The sequence below is a fragment of the Uloborus diversus genome, unplaced genomic scaffold (genome assembly GCF_026930045.1).
Source record: "Uloborus diversus isolate 005 unplaced genomic scaffold, Udiv.v.3.1 scaffold_612, whole genome shotgun sequence".
In the NCBI taxonomy this organism is placed as follows: Eukaryota; Metazoa; Arthropoda; class Arachnida; order Araneae; family Uloboridae; genus Uloborus; species Uloborus diversus.
The window spans coordinates 95,694-116,747 of NW_026558805.1; the positions used below are offsets into that span (position 1 = coordinate 95,694).

General features: G+C 34.9%; 1 protein-coding gene across 1 annotated transcript in view; it reads right to left on the bottom strand.

Annotated features, from left to right (window-relative positions):
• The window catches only part of LOC129233675 (soluble guanylate cyclase 88E-like), a gene marked incomplete at both ends in the record, with an annotated part of 107,593 nt that extends 92,356 nt beyond the window's left edge, over window positions 1-15,237 (bottom strand). The window contains 2 exons of the mRNA XM_054867655.1: window positions 6,619-6,975; window positions 14,959-15,237. Coding sequence (XP_054723630.1) covers window positions 6,619-6,975; window positions 14,959-15,237 — 636 coding nt within the window. The remainder of the gene's footprint in view (window positions 1-6,618; window positions 6,976-14,958) is intronic.
• Window positions 15,238-21,054: the final 5,817 nt, after the last annotated feature.

Below are 21,054 nucleotides of genomic sequence, written 5' to 3' on the forward strand. Positions count from 1 at the left end.
TAAATTGAAAACTCATACGTACGTAGTATGATCTAAAAGTTCGAGGACAAGTTTTATAAATCCTTACCCTGAATAGTTCACATTACCGAAGCACATCTATCTACAAAATAGTTAGCTTGAACGACTATGCACTTCTGCCAACGTTCATGTAGCTTTTTTAAGCACTCCTGGAAGACATTTTTCGCAACCTCCTGTAAGGCCTCTTGCGCTGCTGCTTTAACTTCATCGTGGGAAAGAAGGCGATTTTCATGTTGAGGATGCACGGTTTGATTGGTCAATACTCTGATAATAACGTTTCGGCGGAGTTAGCTCCATGCGGCTGTTACCTATTCCCAGCAAAAAACATTTGCATGGACGGCGCTTTCTTCCGCCAGGAGAAGATAAAGCTGCATCATAGAAGGTAGCGAAAAATGGCTTCCAGGTGTGTTCCCAAAAGTTATAAGAACATTGGCAGAAGTACCTAGTCTTTCAAGGTGACCTTTTGAAGGTGGATGTGCTTCAGTAATGTAAACTATTCTGGGTAAGGTTTTATACAGCTTGTCCCCAAACTTTTGGATCGTACTACGTACAATCTGTATAGATTGTAGTTATGCTTCTCCTTTTTTTGACTGCTGTATGATGAAAGAGAAAGAACAACAGCCAAAAAAAAAAAAAAAAGAAAGAAAGAAAGAAAAAGGAAGAAAAACAAAGAGACTGTTTAATAACCAATTGATTTGTTTTTTTTTTTTTTTTTTTTTAATTGAACATTCAACTAAGATTTCACTAATATTGTAATAATGTATGGATTTAGGTACATTAAACATAGTTAAAAAACGTTAAATTATGTTGTTTAATCATTAAAAAAAATAAGAATAAAACTATGAAACCGTCAACAAATCACGCAATTAAAGTGGAAAAATTGCACGTAGACATTTTTTAGTCATCAAATTAACCAAAAAAAAAAAATGTTACAGATAAATTACAATATTAAATCAAAATAGGAATATTTTTATACTTATTTAAAATTTATGAATAGAAAAGTTTGCATTTTTCATAAAAGCTATAACAGTGACATAAATTTTGCTGAAAAAAGAAATAGCCATGAAAAGAGCGAGGTTCTTTAAACGCCGCTACAATAAACAAACTCAATATTTACACCAAGTTAATAACTGAATACATATACTTCTTGATCTGATGTTTGCACACGTAATATTGAACAATTTGATTGTTTAATCTTTTATGAAGCTTTTCAAACAAGTTCAAATTAAATTTTTCAATTTGACAATTTTCTGAAATTTAAAAAATTGCATAATAGAAAATCCTTGAAACTTTTCTATAAAAACCGAAAATATCTTATTCATTGATTTTATATAAATACATAAAAATAGCTACTTACAACAGAAAAAAAAATCGATCGCTATTAATGATGCAAAAAAGATGGCGCATTACGAAATATAGGTGAAACAAGTATGAGAAATACGCAAAATGACATTTCTTGACTAAAATAAATAATCGCTAAATATTTAAGAAATGCTTGAAACGACGAGGGAGGGTAGGGGGGTCACCCACTGATTTTGGAGTAACTCACACTTCGGCCTCATTTTTACTTCCTTTTACAAAAAAAAGGAAGTGTTGTATTCGCGAAAAAAATTTCACTAAAAAATCAGCCTTAATTTCCATTTTGCTCACCCCTAAATGAATGTTGAGTTTTTTTTTTTTTTTTTTTTTTGAACCAACCACACGCGGATAAGTGCCTAAGAACGTATAGAACCCGAAATATCCATTTTGACAATCCCCGAGTTAATTACAACGAATTTTCTCGTGACGTCCGTATGTATGTATGTGCGTATGTATATCGCATAACTCAAGAACGGTATGTCCTAGAAAGTTGAAATGTGGTACGTAGACTCCTGGTGGGGTCTAGTTGTGCACCTCCCCTTTTGGTTGCAATCGGGTGTTTTTAGAGGGGGCTTTTTCCCCTTTTGGGGGGGGGGAATCATTGTTAATTTCGATGAAAACTCAAGTGGTGTTATAATTTGGCGGACACTTGACGATAATTTACCAGTCTTTTGGTCGCCAAGTTTTGTTTCCAACTTGGCGACAAATTTGGCGATTTAAAAAATATATTTATTATTTTTTTTAATCTGGTTTCAATTTAGCCGCTGTTGGTGATATTTAGAGAGTTAACTATTGAATCACATTAAAATTGCCAATAATGGGGAAATAACATTAAGTTGGGGTAAAAAGAAGTCATGTGAAGCACACTTTAGCTCGTTTTAGTACAGAACCGCAACCACCAACGCCTCGGAAGAGTTTCCGAATCTACTTCAGCACCTCCGAAGAAAAAATTCAAGTCCCTTTGATTTCCGAATTATGTCACTATTCAAAACGTCTTTAATCAATTTCTTACATTAATGCTCTAATGTCTTCCTAAACAATAGATAAAGTTTGAAAAAAAAATCGCTAATTTTATGAATGGTATTAGTTTTAAACAACTCAGAAGTACAACTAGAGTTTCATTTCAGAAATTGAGGGAGTGGGAGGAGGGGCACGCAAGTGTTCTCGGAAATTAAAAAAATAGTCATAAATAATAGAATTCAAAATAATCATAAACATTGAGCAGAAAAACTATTTCAAAACTTGCATCCGAGTTTGTTTTGACGTGCAGTGGCGGATATAAAATATAGCAAATGTTGCAATTGCGCGAAAGACCTCATAACCACAGGGACACCGTAGGAGTTACAAAAATGCTTCTGATAAATGTTTTACAACTTCTATGATAGAAAAATAGGGCCCCAAAATGTGTTTCGACGGGCTTCAAACTTGTAACTCCGCCGAAGCGATACAGAAAAGACTGCATTACTGTGATTCATGTTACAAATATCGAAAAATTAAAAATTACCGTCGGTTCAACGGGAATCTAATAAAATGACACAAAAACCGGTTTCGCCATCTCATATTTGTTTCCATGGTCTCTAAATCGGTAATATATCACCAAATGATCATCAGTCAGAGACGCTATATTAGTTTTGCATTGAAATAAGTAATTAATAGCCACAAAAAATGAGTAAACAGGCTTTTCAGAACACGCGATCGAAAACAAAAAGGGAAGTGCACAACTGGAACGTACGCACACTAGAGTGGATCGAAAAAAACGAAATTTTGAACTTAATTTGGAATACTTGCCAAAAGCTGTGCATGTGTAAGTACAACACACATGTAAAATATTATCAAGTTTAAACAACTCTTTGAGGGTCCTACTACGACTTGAATTTCGCCAAAAATAGAAAAAAAGGTCAATTTTCCAAAATTTTTATGAAAATACTAGTGCTTAAAATTTTTGTTATAATACGGTTAAAATGCTTCCTTTGAACACTCTTTTCATGTATCTTCACAATTATTTACAGTCTTTGCACCATTAAGTTCGCACATAAGCCGTTAAGTTTCGCAAAATTAACCAAAAACTGACTTTCTTAAAGCTTTTTTGCACATTGCAATATATATTCTTTTAAAGAACAGTTTTCTTTTTTACAACACCTGTACAGAATGTAGTTTTAAACGGAAGTGAAATTAAACTTTATTACATTAACAGCCCAGCATCCACTAAAAAGAGGTGGCTGCATTTCGAGTTCCATTCTACCTTTTCCATCTGCCGAGCCACGTGTATTAAGTATAAATGTATTATTCATTTTACATTAGAAGTAAACTATCAAAATGATTTAGTTGTATTAACTAAAAAAACATATAGGGAAGTGCATTGGTTACAAAGAATGTATGGTTATTCACACACAGTAGCTCTGACATATAAGCATCAATATTTCACAAAATGAGGGACTTGAAAAGTATCAGTTAGTTAAAGCCACAGAAAATAGTCAGTTCGTCACATCCATTCATGAAATCTCTTTTTGATTCAAACGAAGACATGCTACTTCGAGATTTGATTTTTGCTCATATGAAGCCATCTCTTGCCGATTGACTAATCACAAAGAAGCTTCTGTCACCATTTTAGCACAGCGTTCTACCACCAAGTGTGACAGGGAAACTAAACAAACGCAAAATCGGCGTTGGTGTTTTCAATCTATTGTTAAAGACTTTCATTAGATATGCCAGCTAAAATAGAAGAGGGGTGGCAGTTATATTGCACATTCTTGCCGGTTGATAACATCAGAGTAGTCTGATGCATTAAAGTTAATCCATGAATTATAGAAGTCTCTTATTGACATTCAAAATCTTCGCCAAGTCAGTTCTCTGATGTATCTCGTTCATCAGTAATCACTGTTAAGAGAATATTTTCCGGGTGGCAAAAATAGGCATTTCGTTGAATGACAGGGTCAATATTTTTTTCAGATTTTCACTTACGTAACGAGATGCTGTAGTAACACTGATGAGGAACAGCAAAGTTTTGTTTCAATTCCAGAAGAAGAAAAATTTACAACTCCCACCAACAGAGCCATCATCTTTTTTTGGTGTTGATGTCAATTCAAAAGTGGAACAAATAAGGCTTTCTCTGCCAACGTTATCAAGAGTGTGCTACCAGTACGGCATTTCTGATAGATGTGCGATGTGCTGCAGCAATTGCTTCAGAAGCATTACAAGATTTTGGTACTGCGTCAAATAATTATCGCTCTATAGTCGTTGATAGGAATAAAATTCGAAGACAGCGACGGAAGTGTCACAGGTGTCACACACGAAGTACGTGCTTCTCTTCAAAACCTGCAAACTAGAAGTGAAAGGGTTTGAAAAGTACATTTTTCGATAGCCGAGAAGACAAAACTATGACAAAAAAAAAATGGTTGGAGACATATACCATAGAAGAACCAGAAGTGAGGAACCCATGGTTGAAAAATACAATTCTCTTTATTTGGGTCATGTGACGCCAACTTCTGGAACAGAAAAGCATGTCGCGACAGCAATGTGATTTTTGAACTGAAAATTTATTTAAGCCTTAAGGATCTTTTAGCTTTTGGCTGTGATGGCACGGCCACGAATACCAGAAAAAAGAACGGTGCAATTGCGACCATAGAGAATAAAATTGGAATCCTGTCCCATGGTTGATCTGCGAACTGCATACGAGCAGCCTTTGAGCCACCTGTTCACATTACTTGATAGTGAAACTGCTGGTCCATGTGAATTTTCGCTGGACCGATAGGTAAATTGCTAGACAGGTGCGATAATTTACCACTGGTCCAGTTTGAAGCAATTACGCTCTTTGTCGTAGATGATGGGCTGTTAATATAATAAAGTATAACTTCATTTCCATTTAAAATTGCATTCTGAAGTTATTGCAAAAAAAATTGAACTTTAAAAGAAAAATATTGCAATGTGCAAAAAGGCTTGAAAAAAGTCAGTTTTTGGAAATTTTACGAAATTTTACGAATTTGTGTGCGAACCTAATACTGCAAAGAATATAAATAATTTTGAAGATACATGAAAAGCGTGTTAAAAGGAAACATTTTAATGGTATTAGAACAAAAATTTTGAACCTTATTATTTTTATAAAAATTTTGGAAAAATTGACATTTTCTCCTCTTTTTGGGGAAATTCAAGCCTTGGTAGGACCTTCAAGGAGTTGTTCAAACTTGATAATATTTTACATGTGTATTGTTCTTACACATGCACAGCTTTTGGTGGGTATTCCAAATTAAGATTAGAAATTTCATTTTTTTCGATCCACCCTAACGCACACCCCACATGCGAAAATTTATCCTTCTACAGCTTACCATTTTTGAGTTATAACTTATGAGAGATACATACGTACATCCAGCTGCAAGAAACAAAGCAATAATTAACTTGTTTGGTACCTAAGAATGCAGTATTAAAAACTCTTTCAGTGGTGACTGATAGGGGTGTCATACAGAAATTTAAGTAAACAATTTTGTATGAAAACAGTAACTTCCTTTACTTTGTTTTTAAAAAAAACCATCAAAGGTCCTTTTTTTTTTTTTTTTTTTCAAAAACATCGGCCAATTGCATCGGCTTTTCGATGTTTTTTAAGGCCGATGGGCCGATGTTTCCTGCAAGTTAGCATCGGCCAGGCCTATGTATCGGTCGAGTCCTACTTCGTACTAGTAGGCGGCTTTGCTGATCACTATACTATTTGGCGACATTGATCTAGAGGAAATACGGTGTTAGCTGCTTCGTACTGTAATCGCGTGGTGTATCAGTTGACGCTGCAATCGTTCATTTTTTTCGGTACAATTCTGAAAAAACTTTCTGCACTCTAATTACTCCGTTTTACAGTAATATTTATCATAAAAGTTTCCTGAATTTAGACGTGTATGTATAGTGTGTCATAGCTGCTTCTGAAAATTTGGCTTGTAACTAGCCACACTGCCGTGGGCAGGTAAATGGCATTAACTGCTGAAATGTATTGCTGAGATGTTTGAAGAAACGGTTTGGATTCCATACTAAGAACAAGGAAATAATAGAATTTACAGAGTTTTTTGTAGCGGAAACTAAATAGGCAAGCTTGTACAATAAAGTTAAAACATAACACATGACAAAAACACTAAAAAAAAAGGAAATTTTTCAGCTACTGCCCTTTTTCTGCCCACGGCAGTATAATACTAACACATGAGCATTAATTGATAGATGCAGATGAAGTAATAACCGCTGCTAACAATAACAAAGAACACTTACCGCCACCCACGTGCATTCTATAAGTGGCTTCACGAGATCGAAGACGGCAGTCAGTTTTTTGCCCACGATATCAGGCATCACCGCCTGGAGACTATTCCCGATGGTCTTGACTAACAGCTCTTCGTCGAACACCACACAGAACGGAAAGATTTCTAGAAACATGAAAGCTCTAACAGGCATCATCGCTCCATCTGCTCCACCCTTCTGTGATGAAGAACGACGCTGGTCAGCCAGGGTCCTGAAGAAAGCTCTGTTGTCGAAAGTTAGACGCATGGTCACATGTAGAGTGTCAAAGAGAGTCTCTTCTTTCAAAACTTCGATGGCTACCTCTGTTTTGTAGAAGTGACGGCCAACTTCCTAAGAAATATGAATGTTTATCATGATTTTTAAACTTTTCGGAACTATCTGTGGTCAAACATTCAGAATAGAAAACGCGTGACGGTTTAGCAAGTCGAAGTATCACGCCTCGAAAGGTAAAACGCCCCAGTACATGTATTTATTTAACGATTTCAGCAACAGAGTATGCCTGTGTTGACTTTTTCAAGAGTAGTTGAGGCAGTGAGAAGCAAAGGGATGTAAATGGACATTTTCAAGTTTTGAGTAAAACGCGTTTAAAGATAACATCCTAGGTATCCTTTCATTGAATTTTTTTCTAAATCATGCTGCATAGCAGCAACTATACCATGGCTACTAGTACCATCTCTTGCCCCAAGACAGAGGAGAGGTTCACCTACCATGTGTACTGGCTAGCTCCAAATTTTTAATTTTGCCACTTACATCCCTTTGCTTCTCACTGCCTCATTTGTGTATAAAGAACTTTTTCGCATACAGTACGGTCATTTTCAGTGAATGTTTAGAGGTAATCACAGATTTATAGCAAAACTAAAAGCAAGGATGACACTTTTTAACAGATTTTCCTACATTTTAATTTTGCTAGAATAAAATTGATTTTGAAGTTTCATCTTGTCACTTATAGTATGGTTTGTATTGATTTGCACTAACTCAGTTAATTTTAAATTATTTTTGCTTATCATAACAAGTTTTATGATGTTGCCTGGAGCGGGGCACATAACCTACCGGAGTGGAAAAAACTGTCTGTAATGAACCCTAAAGCAGCAATTTTTTCTTTTCCAATAAAAAGTTTAATTCGTAGTTTTTGGTCATGATAGATTTTACACAGCGTCAGGACCTAATCTTTTATTTTTCGTTAAGCATAGAGGTTTTTTTTCCGTTTCTGCTTAGACGGGCGTCATATCCCGATTTACTCTGTTGGTGATTTGCTTGAAATGAGAAACTGATTCACGTTATTGGTAATACCAAAATGTAGGTCAAAAAAATTGATGGTAATATCTTATCTTTCTGGCTAATAGGTTTTAAGTACTGAGATACATTATTGCTAGTACAAACAGTAGGCATGCAGGTCATAAAACGTAGAACGTGAAAGTTTTTATTACCTATCTCAATGGGAGATCTAATTCACAAGGAACTCTAATTTACGTTATATTGGTTGTGCTAACATGCTGGCTATAAGAAAAACAATGCATGATGGTAATTTCATAATTAGATGACGGATCTGTTTGAAATGAAACGCTGAATTACATTATTGGCAGTGCAAACTTGTATACTAGAAAACAGAATGAAAGATGGTAATTTATTATCAAGATGGAAGATTTGTTTGAAGTGCAGCACTAATTTAGGTTATTGGTAATATGCTTTAACTTTGGATATCAGTTGTTTGATGTATTACAAACGCAAATAGGAAGGTTTTGCGTAATGGTAGATTCACTTATCGATAGATATATACGCTGACACACTTTTTTATCATCTTCAACATGATGGAAGAATGATGCAAATACGTGAATTTTGGCATGCACCTTGAACAGCTCTTTTACATACAGCTCATTGGGGATTCTTTGAAACTGCAATAAGATAATTCCCTGTTCATAGGGGGGAAAAGAACCATTGCAGGTGGAATTTTCGACCTACTCCTAACCAAAGTTTTCGTTCAGAATAGTATTGGAGAACTGTAGGTTGCCACGTAAACGGATTTTATTGGAAATCCTTATTCTCCGCTTTAAGCCGGTGTACTGCATTTCCCATGCAAAATGCACCATTTAACTCTGACTATTTGACTCGTAAACAGAGATGCAGTAGTATACATGCCTTTCGTTCATCTCCCTTTCATCATATTAAATATAAACAAAAATTATAGTAATATATTTCCTCCCCATTCTATCTTAAAGTCATAAAAATGCTGCGGAAGTCATACGGTTTCCACATCTTTAATACTTAGTTTATTAAAGTGAGGATGTTGGAAGTATTTCCTTGGAATAATGATTTGTTTCGAATTAGTGCGAAGTGGGTGTCTTGTAAATTTTGATCAGATGGGGCTGTTCATAAGAAGATTCCGAGCTAAGGAGCTTTATTGTAAGCACGTGTGTGCATCTGAACTCAATTGCATCCCTAAGTTGCTTTCTGAAATAAATTTTAAGTTTTTTTTATTGAATTGAACTGAAAATTATGAATCAATGGATACTTTGCTAAAACTCGTAGCTAAAGTCCAAAGTAACTTTTCCGTCAAAAGCAATCAATTTAATATTTTTAAAATCATTTAAAGGAAAAATTACTGACTAAAATAGCATTATAAGTAATTTTAAACAACAGATATTAGAGTAACTTTCGGTTCTGAGTGTTTCCATTAGGATTATGCAGGAAATTTTCTGCCCCCCCCCCCCCGAGCGAAACCGTAAAATATACCAAAAATATTGCAACGCAGTTTTAAAACAACAAATTCGAATAAAACACAACATTTTATTACATATATGCGACATTGAGAAACGAAGGGATGTAAGTGAACATTTTAAAGTTTTGAGTAAAACACGTTTAAACATAAGGTTCTAGGTAAGCTTTCATTGATTTTTTTTTCTAAATCATGCTGTTCAGCAGCACCTTACCAGGGCTACTAATACTATCTCTGCCTCAAGGCAGAGGAGAGGTTTCCCTACTATTTGTACTGGTTTTCCCCAAATTTTTAATTTTGCGACTTGCATCCCTTTTCTTCTCACTGCCTCATATGCAGTCATTGTAAAATAATAATGGTAAGAATAAAGTTTATAAACTGTTATGAGCAAGTTAAAGCTAGTGGATAATCATATTTTTACTAAAGACTATTAAGTCCTTTTTAAACTCGTTAGAAAATTATCTTATATTCCTTTCCAGAGCCAAATTGTTTTTGCAGAGTTTAAAAGTGACTGGATTACTTTTCAGCTTCCTGAAAAAGAAGCTCACTCATTTTTATTAAAAAATGCATTTTAAAGAAATTACTTTCAAAATAGAAAACAAATTGTGAACAACTTTTGAGCCTGTCAGTGTTGTGCTGAAATCCTTTTAGTTAGTATTGTGAAAGTAATCTCAGCTTTTACAGTGGCGTTACTACGGGGGGCGGTACGCTCTGGTTGTCATCGGTCTGGAAAGTTACACCCTAAGTGGAATTGCAAGTTTTTTAAAAATATGAAGCAAAAATGCTTTTTAAGACTACAAATTCGAAAATTTTCCGGAGGATAAACGCCCGGACCATCCAATTTTGTTTGTTTTTTGTACATTAGTCCACTTGAAATTTCGTAACACTACAAATGTAGTTGTTTTCGAATTTTATGTGTTTTCATGTTTTTTTTTCCCCCGTCTGTGTTGTTTGTTTGGGGGAGGACACCATAAATTACCGCCCCGGGCGTCACCCATGCTAGGTACGCCACTGGCTTTCATACAAGGTTTGTTGCACGGCTGCTATAGCTACTCCGGATAGACGATCCCAAACAAGGGTGAGACTGCAGTATGTGAATAGAGCAACGAACTATTCAGTATTTCATTGCAATTCTACCTTAGCTCAGGCTATGGGGGTGGCAAGTTGTTGCTTACTTTTAAATTAAATAATTATAAAAGCTATACATAATGACTCTGAAATCATTGGTAATAACCAAAAAATTGATTAATATTTTTGAATGCAGGAATAAATTGATTGATAGATTCTCGGAATTTTTTTCCATGGTAAGTGGAAAAATTTTAGTAACATTTAGAAATATTTCTTATAAAACAGTACACTACAACAATTATCGTTCACATGTAATGTAAAATTATATGCAGAAAAACATTCTATACTAAAAATTGTGTGAACTAAAGGGTATGTTCAAAAAATACCTTTGAAAGTTTCACAAGTTTTGAAATTCGACTAGTGTGATTATCTTGCATTTCATTCAATGGACACTAAAATATTTCATTACGAACCTTGATCATGAGAAGTCCCATTTTAAACAAAACCTTTTGAATTATTTACATTTGGATGGATTAAAATAATAGTCGTGTAAGTTAAAAATTGCACAAATTCAGTCAAGCATGGATTTTGGTTTCTATTTAGGTCATCTGTTAATTGCGCAGAAAAATACTGAAATATATTGCCTACTATAGTAACTCACGTAAACTATCCAATAACCCAAACTGCTGTTCTAATGAGAATGACAGTGGCATGAGTCAGTTTCTATGCAGATGATTGGAGCACACTCCATAACATTCCTTCTGGGCCGCCGAGAGTCAAGGCCCCATTGTCAGTATAGTCTCCGGAACCTCATCCCCATAAATCTTGTCAAATTTATACTACACAAATTCTATAAAATTCATCGTAATTTTAGAATGATCGAGTTGTAAGTCATTTAAAGCAAACTTTAAATTAATCCACAAGTAACTTTTGATAAAGTTGGTGCAGAATAAAAAAAGTATCTTTGGATACAAATTCTTTCCTTGAAATTAAAGTTTACGCAGCCTTGATTTTTTTTCTTGATCTATCACGATTGCTTATTTTTGCTTATTGTGACAGTTTTGAATTCCTATAATTTTATCCCCCCCCCTCCCTCTGCAGCACCACCGTCGGTCGGCCGCCTCACGATGCTGCTCCTTTAACGAAAACAGTCTCCAGGTTGCATCCATATCCTACACACACACGCGCATACATACACATGCACCTACACACACATTCATACATACAGACACCTACATATACACATAGACAAACATACCTACACATACACACAACTACCCACACATAAACATACCCCCTCCCCACACACAACTACCCACACACACATACAAACACGCATGCCAACACACACATACACATACCCCCCCCCTTACACACAAACAAACATACCCCCTCACACACGCCTACATACACACACTCACACTCGTGATTGCGAAAAATATAATTTGAATTCAAGATGTCAAAATTCTTTTTTTTTCAGACATTTAAATATACGAAACTTTTAGAGAGACTCGAAGCTATCTCAGAATTTCTTACGCCACTATCATTCCAACCACGATACTTCATTAATGTTGGTTTTTTATTTTTTAATAGTTCCATTAAAAAACTATTCAACGTTTATTTCAGGTCAATGCTTAGGTTTAATAATTTTGGGGCAAAGTCATTTCATATTCCTTTTTTTAGTGAACAAATACTAATTTAATGTTTAACTTTTCGCACATTTGTTCCTAACATACTAACATGTAATTAAATATTTATGATGAATGAAAATGAAACAGTTTATTGCATCAATTGCAATTTTAATTCTATAGGTTAGTAGTTTTTAAATATTGCCTAAAAATACCTGCATTTTTGTAGTTCTATAGTAGCGTGTTGCGATATGAACAAATAGCACGCGTGAAAACATTTTAATTTATTCCTCAAGTATTTTAATTAACATTTCCTTTGAAAATACAGCTGATAAAGTATTTCAATCATATTTTGATAAAATACATAAATAGTTTACGCCTCGCTGCATTCAAAACGGCGAATTTTAGTTAATATAATCAAAATGAATCCCGACATTTTTAACTAATTTAAGACATAGTTGTTAACAAGCTTTGTTTGAGTCTGGAGAAAGAAAGGAAAAAAAAATCTCTTTAAAATGCAACGAAGCAATTTTTATCAATGTCGTTGATTGAATATGCATTAAGATTAATTATATGAACAAAAGACTAATTTTTGACTGTTGAATGCACGATTACTTTTCAATAAACTTCTAAATTCACTAACGTTTGCGGTGTATTTGATATCCAGCTTCTACGAAAGAAGTAAGTTTTTCTTGGGATGTAATACAAAATCATTATTTTCATGAAACATTTTTTTAAAGTATTTTCTGTTTACAATTTTTACCGAGACTCCGAATTATTATTGTAATTTTACTGTGTGCTTCAAAGTATGAGAAGTCAAAAGAGCTTTTTGTTTTTCTTATTATTGAAACTTCTGTTTTTTTTTTCATTAATAAAGGTGTTTCTTTTCAATTCCGAGAAAAGTGTCAATAGTTTCCTGATTGTGTGTTTGCTCATTACGCTCGTTTTCGCATGAACTATATTTCCTTATTAATTGAATAAATTGAGAAATCGAGTTTTTTTTTTAAATAATTCTCACTTAGTAGTTAAAAATATTCTGGGAAACTAATGTTGTTTTCCTTTTCAATAACGTTCCAACTCAGGGTGGGTTTTCCATTCCCTTTTTATTCACTCATTTCTTTATTCTTTCATTTATTTTTGATGATGAATACAGTTTTATTGTTATCTTTTTTTTCTCACTGGGATCATTAGCAATACATTTCTTCTAAGGTTTCTGAGTACACTGCCTTAATAGTATTGTTATAAACTATATTATCCTTCTTATAGACGTTGAAAAGCAAATAGAAATCAAAATTTCATTATGTATTGTTTCTCTTTGATAAAACAGTTAATTCTTGTAGTTGGTTTTTGTTCAGTCTTATACCACGTGAACTTTTGAATGCCGTTGTTACTCTCATTTAGTTTCTCACCCTCCCTTTATTTAGATATTTATTTAATTATTTCTTTAGTTTTACGATGAATAAATTTTCGTGATTGACTTGCTTTTTCTCATTGTAAATATTAACAATGTTTTGTTTCAAAGATTTCTGAGTACTCTAACATAATCATATAATAATTGTCATTAAAAAAGTAAAACCGCAAAGAAACTGGAAATCAAAATTTTGTGATATCACTCAATGGCGACAATAGGGCCACACCTGATTTTTTTTTTTTTTTTTTTTTTTTTTTAAGTTCTAGTAAGTATTGAGAAGTAAGTTGTACCGTCCTTAAGCCAGGGGTGCTACAGAACTACATGCAATATACCGACATCCCGGTTATGCCTTCCTGAGCCCAGTTTCCTTCTTGTTATGGACTCATGAGTCCGAAATCTATACTAATAATATAAAGCCGAAGAATTTGTTTCTTTGTTTGAACGCTCTAATCTCAGGAACTATTGGTTCGAGTTGAAAAACTATTTTTGTGTTGAATAGTCCATTTATTGAGGAAGGCTATATGCTATGATTTACTTTGATATATTAATTAGAAAAAAGCTATTTAATGTTTTATAGTTTTAGCAGTTTTTAGTACTTTTTACCCCACAAACCCCGAAACTATTGCACCAGAAAAAATATTTCTTGTACCAAAATGTAGGAAATTTAATTTTGAGTATGATGAAAAAAAACTTTTTGCGGATTGAGAGATTTTTGTATTTTTATGAGTTTTTGAAAAAAAGACCCTTATTTCGCTTTTATGGCTGGGTTTAATTTTTTCTAAGCTCATCCCGCAAAATGTATAAATGCCGGTTTTTTTTTCTAAATTTTAACAATGTAATATTAAAAACATTTCACCCTTTTCAGAAAAAAAAGGTTTCAAAAATACGCATGATCTTTGTTTTTTATACATAGAAAAAGATTGCTAATTACCATCAGAGGTAGGTATGCATAATCGATAGATAAATATAGAGGTCAATATAGGTAGGTGGTCGGCAAAAGATAGGCCCGTATTGAAGGAACTTCAACGGGTGATCAATGCCACCCGCCCCCCCCCCCCTCTTCTGACTTTCAAAAAAAAAAATAAAACATTCACATAAAAGTGGACGTGCTTTCCCCCCTCCCCCCGACAAATTGGGCATTGTGAGTAACCGCCCCCCCCCCCTTTCCCTCCTTTAGGACTGCTTGCATAGAAAGGCGAACCAGCTGGTCGGCTATCTTTTTATGTGTTTTGGCGAATAATTTTAAATTCCAAAGAGACTTACTTTAATAGGTTTTTCGAAAAGGTGTGTACGCATTTTAGTTGAAGAGAAATGACCATTTCACATCAGAAGAGGGGGGCGGGCGTGGATTTTTTTTTATTCATCGGACTTCTTTTGAATTCTTAGCACGGGTATCGCCGTGCGGTAGTAAATAACCGAGCTGGAGGCAAAGATTTTCTGCCTCAAGCTCGGTTCATAGTAAAATAGATCATTATAATGAAATGTATTGTTACCCGTATTTGTCCAATCGTGTACCACAAAAACCCTCTCCTTGTCGTTCGATAATGCAAAGTGAGTCCTGTGGGAGATTCATTCTCGCAAAAGAAAGATGGAGCCTTCATGCGGGGGTAACTGAATTTCAGATATTCGTGCAGGTTGTCCAGTCCATTGAGGAAATCTCTCATGTGTCTACCGAGGACTCCCAAAACACGGTCGTAGCCATATTGGCCCACGAAAGATACGAAGTAGACTCCCATCTGGTCAAGGAATTCACGTTCCGATACTCCTAGCACCTGCAAGATAAAAAAATAAAGAAGATGGAACTAGAAAAACTATAAAAACTTATAGACAGCTTTGAGATAACTAACAGATTAAATGAAAAAACAATTCTACAAAACATTTCAGATTTTAAGCCTGAATTTTCCTATCTCTATTAAGCAATGTTTTTTAAGACTGAATATGAAAATACCCTTTTGTCTAAGATCCAGCTACATAACTCAGAATGTGGGGATTTTTTTTTTCCTTGTTGACGTAGTGTATCTTAAATGGAAGATTTTTTTTTCGATGAAGGTTCCATTGTCAATGTCATGGAAGTGGTTATTTAGAGGTACCATCATTTTCTATAACAGAACGGCAATAACCACCGAGAGATGGCATTACTAGTCATCTCCGACACTACAACTTATGCAAAAACATTCAGGGGATGGAATTTTTCTCTGGTTTCCTGCCCCCGTGGGACGTGTCCAGCAATCGACACAAGGACATTTGAACCTACAGATTTATTCTGCACTTAACCGCAAATAGTCCATGGCTCCGATATCGAACCTGAGATCCTCCAATACAGAGTCCGATGGATTACCACTAGGCTTCCCACGATTTAAAACATGTTTACAATTGTAAAAAAAAAAAAAAGTAAAACAGGACTACCTGCCAATGGCTTGCTTAATTAGCCAAGCTTAATTAACCAATATTAATGGCCAAGCTTAATTAGTCGTTGTAATTTGACTAATGTATTTCTGATTCCATAAACTTTATTGGTGATATTAACAAATAGAAAAAGATTGCTAACATTAAAAAAAGTTAACTCAGCAAAAATCCAGCGAAAATCAACCAACCTTTAAATATTGGCCCTTTTTTTGGTTCCGACCTATATGGTTTCAATTAAAAGCGTACGTGCGTATTACAAGGGGGTTTTTCGATTAAACGATGTAAATAAGATAATTTTGATAAAACCACAATTTTTCACACATTTAAAAACCCCTATGCAATGTTTTACTTACAACACAAGTATATGTCTCTCTGCACAAAATATTATCTCGCTTATACCGTTGTACATTAACTAGATATTACCATTTTATTCACATCATGTGAAACAGGATGAGAGATAAAACCAGAAAACTTTACATATTCTTCCGTCTTCATATTTTTATCTCTTTATCTTGTTCCGTCATACATTTTGTATCCTTTTAAAATTTTAAAGAATCAAAACTTGAGCAGAAAATTATAAACTTGTTTGTTAATTCTCTCTCGAAATGAATAATTCTTCTTAGAACAGTTTTATCTCGAATGTCCTTATCTGAATTATCTTTCGCATTCAGTAGTAAATTTAAGGAGCTCAACTTCAAACTTTCATAAAGAATTCATTGAAATTCAGTTTGTTCTAAATTGCCTTATTCGCTTGTTCAATGAAATACAAAAGCTTTTGATCTCGGAGGAAAAACAAACAACATCGCAGCGAAACTTTAAATTAATCGTTGTCGAAATATTTTTCGAAATTTTCGGACGTCGTGAATGATTTTTGAAAAAATCTCAGCTTACTTCCTGCTAAAACCGGAGATTTTAAAATTATACTTTAAAAAGTATTTAAATTTTAAAAATGTGTAACTCTTTGAGAAGAAATGATATTCAGTGTTTGAATTTATAAATTATATTCTATATTTAAAAATTAATAAAAGTACATTCCATTTTAAGGGTTGCGTATTCATAAAAAGGAAAAATAACATGTTGCATTTCTAATAATCAGCTCAGATTGGGATTTGCCTTTCTTGAAAAAATGAAAATTCGCTCAAATTTCGGTTTCCAAATCTAGTGGGGTTAATTAACCGCAATTGTTGAATACGTGAAAAATGTTCTTATTCGTTGTAAATTATTGCAAATTTAAGTTTACATTGTTTTTATAATGCCTATAGAAAATTTTAAAAAATTCAACTTTGGTCTACATGTTTTGTTTTTTTCTTTAAATTAAATTCTTTGAACAGTCAAAATGAAATTTTTTAATCATGAGTTTAAAGTGAATTCTTCAAGTACTCTTGGTTTCTACGTAATGATTATTTTGTAAAAATAAAATAGGAGGAGCAGGAAAAGTTCATAGGTTTTCATTTTTTAAAAGTGGAAGAATAACAACGACAAATTCATTTTTAATACCTTTTTGTTTATAAAATTAGTTCGTAATATTTGACAGATAAGAGTGATTTTACTTGATACCAGTTTTAAGAACGCTTTTTGTGCTTATTGTTTTTTTCCCCGTCGGTTTAATGAATTAACTGGCTTAATTGGCATAAATTACGTTACAGGGAGTTACGTGCAAGTGCTTCTATATAGAATAGATTAAACCTAACTTTATGCTCAAACATCTTTGTACTGTTGAAAAATTTTAGACTTTTTTTTTTTTGAGCAATCACGATTGCTTATTGCTTTCATTTGACTGTCTTTGGCGTTGTGGTTCCTTTTTCAGCTTGGACCAGGCCTGCAGCACCACCGTCCACCGGCGGCGGCGCGGCTGGTCCTGAGCACTGTCCCCCGAAATCCACTTTTGCTGGGCGGTGGCGTCCATGTCCCACACACACGAACGCCTACACACACACACACACACACACACGAACGCCTACACACACACACACACACACGAACGCCCACACACACACACACGAACGCCCACACATACACACACGAACGCCTACACACACACACGAACGCCTACACAGACACATACACGAACGCCTACACACACATACGAACGCCTACACGCACGTACACAACACTCACTCACACACATGCATACATACACTTACGCACCCACGCACCCACACACATGCGCCTACACAAACACACACGCTCGTGATTGCGAAAAACATAATTTGAATTCAAGATGCCAAAAATTCAAATTATTTTTTTTTTTTTTTTTTTGCATACGTGGAGGTCATTACTAAATGACCCTACTTTAAAGTTGTCTAGTGACGAAACTATTGCTCAAAAATAAACGAAATTTCGCAAAGAACATAATGAAGGTATCTTAATTTTTTGTGGAAATAGAAAAATTGTTCAAAATTTCTCCCCTAGAGGGCATTTTGTTATGCCTTACACACTTATTATGCACTAGAAAATCGCCCGTCAAGGTATGACGGGTGAAAATTGCTTCTACATTTAAACAAAGCAATTGCCTACTTGGCCATATTTTAATGATTGAAATTTTAACCATAACTCCAGTGGATTAACTCTAAACTCCAGTAGGTAGCGCTCATTATTGACAATTTTTTCGTTTCTTCATTCTCCTAAAATGAATCCTACCAGTAAGACAGTCAAGTTACAGGATCCAGTTCAGCCTCGTCAAACTAAAGCATTTCCCTGCATGTCAAACATTACCAAAATATATTATCAAATTATCATGCCGTGACGTGAGTTTCATTGTTGTTGACAACAGGAGGGTTATTCGATCATTCGCTATCATATATATGTGTGAATTTATCCCAATTAAAACGAAAATAGTAGACGAAACACGTTTAATGAGAACATACATATACGAACATAAATACGAAAACAAACGTAAAACTTCGGTGTCCAGGGCACGTCTGAACAATTCAACCATCTTTTACTAGCGTCTTGCACCGTACTCACGTCTATTTCTATTCCTATTCAGAGTCACAACTGACTACAACTGTATTTATGTCGAGGACTGCATACTAAGCGCCTTGCCTCAATTATTTTATATACCGATAGATGGCAGCACCATCACCGGATCGAACAGTTAATGAGAATTTAGAACTAGTCCAGGAGCTAATAGCTACCTGGTGCTAGCACCCCCAGAGGTATCGTTTGACTTGTAGGACATTGAGACCACGAGCATATTTAACGTCGCCCAGTCCCCTTTAATGACGACGGTGGGTCTTCGACCATCGAGGTTCGAACTCAGGGCCCTCCGGCCCCGAATCCGACACTCTACCGATCGGGCTACCACGGCCCCTACTCACGTCTTGTTTTCCAATGCGCTCCGCTCGCCACGGCTTAGCGATACAGTTACCGTTAAGATTAAGGAGCTCCTACCTATATATAGGATTTGCGACGGTTTAAAAATAAATATTGCTACAAACTGAATTCAACATGATGGCCATTATTTTCAACTACCTTCTGGAATCGTAATATAGCATGATCTAAAAACTAGCCGCAGTGTGTTCTGGGAAATGCTGGGAACATATCGGGAAAGACTGACTTTATTAAGATCAGGTAAACTTTTAGGGTGCATTCAGAAACAAGGTTCGGTCGTCTCGGTACCATCGCAAGCGTTCGGGAACGCTTGCGGTGGGACCGGTGACGTCACTTAACCGCGTGCGGAAACGCTGCGGTCGTTTTTTGGCGGTCGACTTGGTAGCAACTAATTAATAGCAGACGAATTCGGCAAGTTGGTGATGAAAAATAAAATAAATTTTTCCATCAAAATACTGCGCTAACTTCCTGTGTATGAAAGCCGTACATCGTCCACTATATTGTCCCCTTATTACAACCAACTTCCAGTAGTTTGTTTCTTTTTTTGCTTTAATAGCTGCCTCTAAAAAAATAAGAAACTTAGCATCATTTACATTGATCTGCTGCGATTGACGGGAGCGGTTCGCCGACAGCGCGCTCTGGTAAAAATGAACAATCGTTGCCACTTTTACACTAGCAAACCCGTAGGACATTTCTCTCCTTCTTCCTACTCCGTGTTGATGACACATTCTTTTGTGAAGTAATTTTTCACGACGTCTTTAACACGAAAAACAATCGTGAAATCTAAACTGAAAAAGCAGTAGTAAATGTGTGTATTTCATTAAAAAAAAACTCCCTCTTCAGACGAAATTTAGAACTAATATTTTTACTTGCGTAAATAAATCCCCATCCTTAAATTTCGTTTCTTTCTGAGAAATAGTTTCGTCGCAAGAACATTTTAAGTCAAGTCGTTTAATGGGGTCGTTTCCAAAATTTTAAAAGTATTTTTTTTCTGAAAGAGCATGTTTAAAAACATAGGATCTGACCATTATTTAAATAATTTGACTAAGTTTAATATTTTTAAAAATTACTTAAATAGGTGCGTTTTCATTGTTTACGCTTCTGCCGATGACATCACAAAAGATGAAATGCCATTCAGTGTTGCCATTCACAGAGCAAAATATTTAATTCGCATCTTTACTCACTTGTATAAGAAACGATATCGTTTCCAATACAAGCGTACAAGCGTGATAGCAAACGTAGAGAGCAATTTTAATTCGCTTCTTGATTATCATAACGTGGAAATGCGGTAGAAAGATGCGCCAAAGAGCATCATTTGTAACGTCATCAAGACCACGCCTTGTTTAAAAAATCGGACAGTTTAAAAATTAATTTAGAAAATAATTGTTGGGAAAATAAAATCATTTTCTGGTTAAATGTTTTTCTTTTTTTTTTTTTTGCTTATTCTATTAATTTCAGTGACTAAAAGTATTACTTTTGACTGAAGGAAACAACCCCATTATGGCCAGCCTGCATGCTTGGGGGGGGGGAGGGGCTTCATTAATATTTTTCTACGCATAAAATTCAAACTTGTACATATTTCTCTAATATGATGATGAGGTTGATTATATGCTCAAGAGGTATTCAGTGGACAAAAAAGTAAGGGTTAAATTGAACACTACAGCGTTTCTGCGATGCGGGTTGCTAAATGTAGAAGATATAATACACTTCAATAAAAGCAGAGTAAACAAGGGATTCAAACAGTAATTATTTCGTTCCGGTTCAATTACAGAAAAGCATATCTGTACACTTCGTTCTACCAAAATCAAAGGTTTTCGATTCAGTTTTAAAGAATAGTTTTAGTTTATGTG